This window comes from Hoplias malabaricus, chromosome 2 (assembly GCF_029633855.1).
Source record: "Hoplias malabaricus isolate fHopMal1 chromosome 2, fHopMal1.hap1, whole genome shotgun sequence".
In the NCBI taxonomy this organism is placed as follows: Eukaryota; Metazoa; Chordata; class Actinopteri; order Characiformes; family Erythrinidae; genus Hoplias; species Hoplias malabaricus.
This window is the reverse complement of record NC_089801.1, coordinates 29,153,443-29,162,561: the sequence shown is the minus strand read 5'-3', so window position 1 is coordinate 29,162,561 and position 9,119 is coordinate 29,153,443. Positions and strand designations below refer to the sequence as shown.

The 9,119-nt window shown below is 38.5% G+C and overlaps 1 protein-coding gene across 4 annotated transcripts; it reads right to left on the bottom strand.

Moving 5' to 3' along the window:
* Nucleotides 1–102: 102 nt before the first annotated feature.
* On the bottom strand, nucleotides 103–8,298 carry LOC136679667 (solute carrier family 25 member 45). 4 transcript variants are annotated; one of them, XM_066658319.1, is made up of 7 exons: nucleotides 8,093–8,298; nucleotides 6,202–6,243; nucleotides 6,033–6,076; nucleotides 5,856–5,927; nucleotides 4,919–5,107; nucleotides 3,254–3,506; nucleotides 103–2,079 (listed from the first exon to the last, which is right to left on the bottom strand). In XM_066658319.1, the coding sequence occupies exons 2-7, from the start codon at nucleotides 6,236–6,238 to the stop codon at nucleotides 1,784–1,786; spliced, it is 891 nt and encodes a 296-aa protein (XP_066514416.1). In that variant the 5' UTR covers nucleotides 6,239–6,243; nucleotides 8,093–8,298; the 3' UTR covers nucleotides 103–1,783. The 4 variants fall into 4 exon arrangements, with proteins under 4 accessions (XP_066514416.1, XP_066514424.1, XP_066514432.1 ...); XM_066658327.1 differs by having other exon boundaries at nucleotides 4,919–5,002; XM_066658335.1 differs by lacking the exon at nucleotides 4,919–5,107.
* Nucleotides 8,299–9,119: the final 821 nt, after the last annotated feature.

Here is a 9,119-nt window from a genome sequence, read left to right as displayed (position 1 = left end):
ACAATCCACCAAATGCTGATTATTATACATGTTTAAATGTCATGTGACATTTTAATCCTGGCGTAAATCTGGCCTACTCTGTCAATGTCTAAATCATGGATGGATAAAATAAAGATGATATGTTCCGTTGCTGTGTAGTTTTATTAAAATGAAATAAAATCTCATCATCTTCCCAAAGTGAAAATAACATATGCATATTTAAGTTTGTTACAGTGAAGATAAAAGCTTAAAACCTTTCAATCTCTCAAGTTTTGGCAAAGAATGTCATAGTCCATAGTTCATCTTACTTAACACTGCTGTGGTTTGCTCAGTAGCTCTGAACAGTTATATGCTTCAGAAAGTAGTAATACATTACATTTTCTGCAAACTAAAAAAATAATAATTAAAAACGTCAACTCATTTCCAGAAAAGGGGGGACATTTTTAAAAAATGCAGTAAAAAAGGTATCTGTGAAGCTTTATTCTACTGGCAAGAACATAAAGAAAAGATTTCCATATTTTTAATGAACAAATTGATTGTATTTTTTAATATATATAACACATTTCAAATTTGACATTTATATTCCAAAAAAAAGTTGGGACATAGACATGTTACATGACTGTTACATCATCTATCCTTGTAATGTGTAATAATTTGCCAACTGAGGATACTAACCATTAAAGATTTGCAAGAGGAATTTGTTTAGTGTATTAATTCTTGATACACGACATGCGCTGCTTAGCAGTTTGTGGTCAATTTTGCTTGATTCCCCTCTTCATGATGTGCCATAGGAGACAGATGTGGACTGCAAAAGTACAAGCAAGGCCAGTCAAGTGCACACACACACACAGTGTCTATGGTGCCATGTTGTAGGAGCACATACAGAATGAGGTCTGGCATTGTCTGACTTCCCCGGTTAAGAGCTCATCTTGATGGCAGAATATGTCTCTACAAATCCCAATGTTTGCCTCACGTCAGTGAAAGCTTCTCACATATGCAAATCACCCATGTGGTGGTCACTGATGCACGCCCAGACCATGAGAGATATTGGCTTTTGCACATTTGTATGGTGAGTGAATAAGCAGTTTCCATTTCAGTCTTAAGAGATGCTGTAGTTCCTTTTGAATGGTGAATCAATATGCAGTTATTTCATGAATTTTTCATGAAAACATAGTAAAACAGGTTCCGCTGACCACAGCACAAGTGTCTTTCTTTTGGACTATCTGAAATGAGCTTGGGCCCAGAGAACACGTTTTGTCATGGACTGGTATTTCTTCAGAGTTCCTGAATAATTAATTATTTAATATACCTAAATTCGATCCATTTTAAAAATTTTCTCTTGAAGTTTGGCATAAAGTGAGGAGCCACAAGCTCTTTTAGCTTTCAAAGCCCAAGCCTTTGGTGAATGATTCTTTTATACCTTTTCCCTCATCTTGCTTATAATGTAATTCTTCCAAACAATGTGACAATTTAAAATTAATTCTTCACTCTTATTTGGTCTAAGTCCCAACTTTGTTTTGAAGTATGTTGCAAGCATTACATTATAGATTTGTTTAAATTTACAAAACACAACCAATCTGGTCGGTGAAAGCATTTTCTATACGTTGTACATTTGTCAGTTTAATAAAAGTTTGAGAGAATTGACAAATCACATTTTTGTTTTTACTGCATTTTATCCACTACTTTTCTGGAAATTAGGTTTGTACCAAACATTATTATAAACTTTATATTAATTCATTTATTAATTTTCTCTATTTTATTCCGTGTTTATGTTAAGGGTCATAAAAACATATCTCCCACTGCATTAGTCCTGAGCACATCCTGTGGAGGAAGCAGTCATGGCCCTAATTAACATCTCATAGCTTAGGAAAGTCACAGCATTGACAGGGAAGGCTCGCAAGCTGTTCAGTAGCAGACCTTTGAAGAACACCCATATGCCTTCTTCCTGTAGACTAGCAGTGATACAGTGCAAGGTCCCTTTATAAAGCCGGCCGCCTGCACCGGACATCTGCAGTCGAGCCTTCACTACATCCATTGGGGTGGCACACGCCCAGGTCACCACACCCGCGATTCCTCCAGCCACTAATATAACATGCATACCTGGTTCAAATAAACAAAACCACACGTCAAGGATGTCAGCAACAGACATGGACTCATACAGAACTGGTCACTATCAGCAGAATGCTCTGCTACAGAAATGTTCAGGAATGGTTTGAGGAACATGAAAGAGTTCAAATAGTTGATTTGGCCTTCAAATTCCCCAGATCTGTCTAATTGTTCATCTGTTTGATGTGCTGGGAAAGCAAGTCCAAACCATGGAGGCCACACCTAGCAAACCTAGAGGTATTGTCTACTGCTAATGTTTTGGTGGCTCTACACAATATTGGGCAGGTAGTTATAATGTTATGGCTGACAGTTGTAAATGCATATATATGCCAATATTGCCTTTTGTCTACATTCAAAATCCTTGACATTGTGTAGTCTACAGTTATAGACTGTAGAGCATCTGCCTCCTGTTCTTAAATGGTTAGGACAACCACAGAGCCGATACCATTAGGGTAGTGAAAGTATTTGGCTGGTGGACTATTCTAAGTCCAGCTGTGTCCCTGAGGAGTTTACAAACTCCAGTACCACTCCTGCATCTGACTCACTCGTATCAACATAACCAATATGGACACCAGTGTCACTGCAGTGAACTTTCCACCAACCAAATCATACCTCTTCTGTGGGGGCACTCTTGGGGTTCTTGAACATTGAAGAACAGGGTGAAGAAAGTTTCCAGAGAGCTACAATTGTGAACTATAATCTCTGTGTAGTGAGTGGTGCAGAGAGAATTCACACAAACACCCATAAATATAGTCTGTAACCACTTACACACACACACACACATATATATATATATATATATATTATAATTATACAGTATATGACCTGGAACAAGATGACGTGGTTACAGAAAATGAATATGCACAAAACTAGTTTATATTTAAAAAAGACAATTATAATAAGTACATTAAATTAAAGTTCAAGGAATTAACAAATCAGAGGGTGCTGTTCATATTACAGCAGTTTACAAAATGTCTCAGTTCTGGAAACGAGGTTTGTTGCATTGGTTCACTGTCTGAATTTACTGTGCTCTCTGCATGGGATGGTCTGTCTTCCTCCCACTGTCCATAGCTGCATGTTTGTAGGTAGACTGGCTGTATGGAATAGTCCACAGTGTGCGTGTGTGTTTGAGAATGTGGCAACAGAACATGAATGAATGTACACTTACTAGGCTGCTTTCCTTTCTCTGTCAGCATCCTGCAGGTGAGTTCATAGGGAAGGAAGTAAAGGCCAAAGCAGGGAACGTCACGCAGGGTTAGAGCCCACATGCCCCTGAATAAACCCCTCACTCCATCTTCCTTGAAGATGACAGCCACACAGTGCATGGGGCCACGGTACTTAGCCCCATCCCGCTCCAGGTGACTAGTATGCTGACTCTGAAGACGCACCTTCACCAGGTCGATTGGGGCTGTGATCAGCACCTGATGTAGAAGGTCAAAACACTAACATAAGTATGCTGGGAATGTTCATACAATGTTCAAATAAGATTTTTTATTATTAATTTGTCCTTGGAGTAGCAGTTAGCTACTCCATATGATAGGTAGTATATGATGAAGTGTACTGTATGATATAATTAGCAACTACCACACAGCCATTCTGCTGGTGTGTGCAGAAATGCAGAGGAAGCATATCTAACCTGAACTTTGGACCAAAATGACAACAGAAAAAAAATCTACCTTTACCTTGACCCTTTTATAAGGTTCATTAGTAGGGCTAGGACTGCAGGAGCTTCAGTCTCAAGTTCTAGTCAACTGGCTCTTGTTTCTCTAGGATAGTCAATACAATTACATCTGTATTTGCACCTGCATTAATGGTAATACACTCTGTCATAGCGTCTCTGTCATCCTGTATAGTACTCTTTCAAAGAAATCCACACTCATACCTATATATTCATTCCTCAGTAAAAACACCCATGTTCTGTATGTACAGAACAATTTTGTATATAGCTTATTTGCAGCTTGAATTTTTACCTCTGTTCTTCATAAGTTTCACTGGCAACCCAAAAAAAAAACAGATTTTAAGGCATTCACCCTTCTTTAAATTCTGTAGAACAGAATGTAATGTAACTTCAGGGACCACAAGTGGAATGTAAAAGCAGTGTTGTAACTATAAATGTACATTTAGACTTTGTAACTTTGGTGAACAATAATGTAGCTGTATAGTAACTTATTTCTGAGATTGTAGTGTTAGTTTAACTCCTTCCACTGGTCTTCATCAAGACTCCTCTACACACCCCTATATTCCTGTTTCTTTTTGTCAAAAAGAGCTCTTGCTTTTAATAATTATGCACAATTCCAGAACATTACACCTTACACCAAATCTTACACATTTGATTTTAGACACTGCAATTGTTCAATTAATAACGTATTTCTTCACTAGGACATATGCTAACATTTAAATTAAGGATAATGTATCTGTGGGGGCAGCACGGTGGTGCTGTAGGTACTACCTGGTTGTGGGTTCGAGTCCCACTCCGGGTGACTGTCTGTGAGGAGTTTTGTGTGTTCTCCTCATGTCCATGTGGGTTTCATTCAGACAGTCCAAAAACACACGTTGGTAGGTGGATTGTGTATTCCAAAGTGTCCATCGATGTGAATGTGTGAGTGTGTGTGAAATTAAATGATTCTGAAATGTTTTATTTCCTCGAGAAGATTGAATATAGTGTCATCATCATCTTTTCCACTTAATCAATTTCAGGGTCATCTTGTTCAATATAGTGAAATTAAGTTCTGTGTTATTTGTTTAAAATGGCAGAGATGCAATTTTATCTCCAGTTATAAATAAGCTTTGCAGATAAGCCTGAGCAACCCGAGTGAAACTCTTTTACACTCACCTGCATCAATCCAGAGAAGCATCCAGCAATGTAGATGGACCACAGTGATGCTTTTTTGTCTGGGTTACGCTCCTTGTGTTGGGACTGTGTGAGGTAATTCAAGGCATTGCTATAGGAACCGAAGACAACAGAGTTGCTCACAGCAACCGAGAGAACAGGGAAAGACATGCCTTTGAGGAAACCATGAAACTGAACAAGCAAGAACACACAGGCAGAGAGGAGAGATTAAATTAAGTCTTTGATTAACTTTTACAACAATATCAGTGAGAATTTTTGCAGATTCTAAAAACCCTGTTCAGTGGCCTGCTAGAAAACCACCGACCTATGATGCAATTATGTTGACATGCTGAAATGGTAGACATTATAAGATGAATATTACAATTTTAACATTCATTCATTATCTGTAACCTCTTATCCAGTTCAGGGTCGTGGTGGGTCCAGAGCCTACCTGGAATCATTGGGCGCAAGGCGGGAATAAACCCTGGAGGGGGCGCCAGTCCTTCACAGGCCAACACACACAGACATTCACGCACACCTACGGAATCGCCAATCCACCTACCAACGTGTGTTTTTGGACTGTGGGAGGAAACCGGAACACCCAAAGAACACACCAACTCCTCACAGACAGTCACCCGGAGCGGGAATCGACCCCACAACCTCCAGGTCCCTGGAGCTGTGTGACTGCGACACTACCTGCTGCACCACCGTGCCACGCCCAATTTTAACATAGTTTTCTAAATGATTTGACAGATACTGTCTAACCATACTACCAATATACGATGGCATGTCTATAAACTCAGGGGCCGACTTAGTAGCACCTATAATTTTTTTAGGAACAGCATTTTCTGGAGTGATGAGAAGATCCCATATAGTATACCTTTAGCCTTTTATCCCAACTTTAAAGAAGAAATATTATGAATTCAGTGTTGATACTTACCCCTTCATGCCGGTAGGTTTGCATCACACAGTGAAATATCCCTTTGTATATGGACTGGGTTTGAAGTCGCACCTAAGTTTGAAGAATACAGTTAGGATAAATATAAGGTTTTTTTTTATTCTACCTTTAACCCTTGGCTGCCAGGAAGCACAGAAAGGTGCACTGTGTGTTCTTCACCTTTATTGTATCCATGGGGTGTCCAACAGCCAACCCTATAGCTCCTAAAACACACGCCAATTTAGTTTTTCATATTGACACAAACTTAAAAAGATTATTATTTATTCATTCTTTTAAGGAAGTAAAAACTAAAACAAATAATAAACATTAGGTGGGAAGACATTCATACCTGAAATCCATCCTGCAATGAACTCCACAAAGGGCATGGTTCCTAATATAACATAGTGCATTTAATGCAGGTGTAATACAGAAGGTGCAACTTATTTTAAACTGTTCCCTCAAAATAATTCACTTTAATATTGTAATACATCAGGTCCTCAGCTTAACCTTTTGTTTCTTTGACTTATTTTTTTTCCTTTGTATAGGACTGCATTTCCTTAAGTTATTAAATTGTTCCCATAGTTTAAATAAGCAGACCTAGAATACTGTCCCGGTTCATCTGATGAAACTAAGGGAACAAATTATTATATTAAAGGAATATTTTGGTTAAACTGAAGAATAGATTTATTTAATGTGCACTAGGCAGTTTCACTGAGATGCCTACTTGTGTTATTGTAGTCCACCAGCCTAGCCAGCAGTGAATGCATTTTGAATCCTGACCAATGTACTATTGTATTAGACTGCATTTACCCTGCTCCAGCGCATAGACCCACTGCAAAGTGTCCCATTAGTTTTCAATTGTATTCAATCAGTTCCACCACACGAGGCCACGTGGTGCATCATGGGTCCAGCATGTCTACTGAGAATGTGTGGCAAAAGGTTGAGCTGAAACCAACTTTATGCCAATAAGTCTGGATACTGCCATGCATCAAAACATGTATTTCCAAAATAGTAACTATAAAGAAGAAAGAGAAAACTTTCAATGGAAATCAATGTAAAAAATGTTTTATTCCCTATCTTTCTGGAGCATGTTGTTCCATTCATCATTAAATTTTCAAACAATTACCAAGGAGATTTAAATTAAGAATCAACAAAAATGGTCATACATGTTTTCTTTGGACAGCATTTCTTCTGTATTCAAAATGGACTGAGCAGGATATTAGTTCAAATGGGAATGCCATTATTATACCCACATGCTGCCAGCAGAAGAGGGTCAGTGGTTCAAGTACGTTGCCATGCCAGAGCAGTGTAAACGTTTCGTTAGTAAAGGCCACTTTCAGCGGCCATATAGTCGAACCAATCCTGTAGTTCACCTTTTCAAACAGGTTTTTTTAATTATTATTCAGACACAATATGCTGTTGTCGTTGATAAAATAGCTATTTTAAATCAGATTCTACATATTTTACATGCAATCTGATAGCAAGCAAAAATTGCAGTCTTCCTATCTACACTAAGGTTTCTTTATGTGCGTCTACAGCATTTTAAGGTAGGTGTGTGAGTGCAGTGAAACCTTGTTGTGAAAAAACACCTGTAATGAGTGTGCAATAGAATTTGGTTCTAAATCTTAATGTAACACAATTCACTGAAGTCTGCACACACACACACAAAACAAAACAAACCTGTATAAAAGACAGTGTTATAACTTCTATAAAAGGGAGAGCACTATATAATATGAAGAAATTATTTTTCTTTTATTAAAAAAAATAAATCGTTATTAATTCAAATTTATGTTATTATAAAGCTAAATTGTTAACATAACCCTCCACTGCAGTCTTCAAAAAATGTCCTCCATTACATACGCTCAATATGTTTTCTATTATAAAATTGAAGTAATATGAAAAATCCTGAAAAATACGTTAAACTATATGCATTGCTGAGAGTCTAATAATTTATTTATTTATTTATTTTAAAGAAAACTCATAGGCTTGAAGAATTTGTAAGGGAACTGTACAATTAATCAGAGTGAAGTAGGGCGTCTAGAATTTCCATGGACACAAAAATAGTACACACATTATAAACTACTTTGTTTATTGTTTGCCTCCATTTTGTAGTCCATCGAACATAACAACTCCATTTAATCTGCACTAGTATCAATCGCAATACTCAATCATGCCTTACAAATGAAAGGTTTAATAAAGACATAAAAACGTATTATTTTATAAAATGTAAACGCTCTCACCTCATTTGTACAGGTGGAAAACTTTGTTCTCAGTGGGGCAGCTACTTCATCCACTTCAACTATTCGGCGGTTAGCCTCGCCACACGGACACAGGCCTTCGGATCCGCACGCACTGCTCAGTACAAAAGTGTTGTTGGTTTCATTCATTATAATAGGCCCACCAAGGACCACCCAGTCAGCCATAGCGAATTCCCCACGGGTGAGTTCAAGACACAGACTGCCACCGCCTTTCATGAACCGCCCTCCCATCCAATTCCACCAACGGTCAATTTCTGGCCACGCCCCTGATGCACATTGTGACAAGAGAATGAGCGCAAGATGTGCCCAGGGTGAAAGGTTGGGAGAGAGCACTGTAGCTCCCTGGGTATCAGCTGTGCACCATGTGCTGCAGAGAAAGAAAAACATTGGAGAAGAGAGGTGAAGTTCTTCAAGACATGGTCTTTTCCCTCTGGATCAGTAAAGAAAGCCAAATATATTGTCATGTATACAGTAATACTTGTAGCATTTTAGGCAATTGTGCATTACATTACCTTATCAACAGAAAAGGACAAATTAATTTTATAATGGTTTTACTTTAGGAATAAAGTATTTGCCAACTCTGCCCACCAAACAGAGCTGACAGAACTTTGCAATATTTCCAACTTTGCAGTCACCTTGACATACTCTGGACAATAACAAGATGGAATTATTTTGCAGGTTATGATTCGCCTGGAACTTCAAGTTCTATACGGCCAGTGTTGGGTGTGACTAGAGTGACCAGATCTAAGATGGTGAAAATGAGAGGGGGGGGGGGCACGACTACTGACGTGCAGACTGACCAATTAAATGTTTACAGAGAAGGTTATCGACCAATAACGGTAGCTCTACAGTCAGACCGTGCAATCAGAAGATTTAGGCTACTTCACCACTCCCCCTTCTCACTCAAGCGAACCAATCGGAGTAGGGGAGGGCGGGACTAGTTTGTGAACGAAACGCTTCTCGAAGTTCTATGTAAACTGTAGAAAAACAAAATCCCGGACGTTTGTGA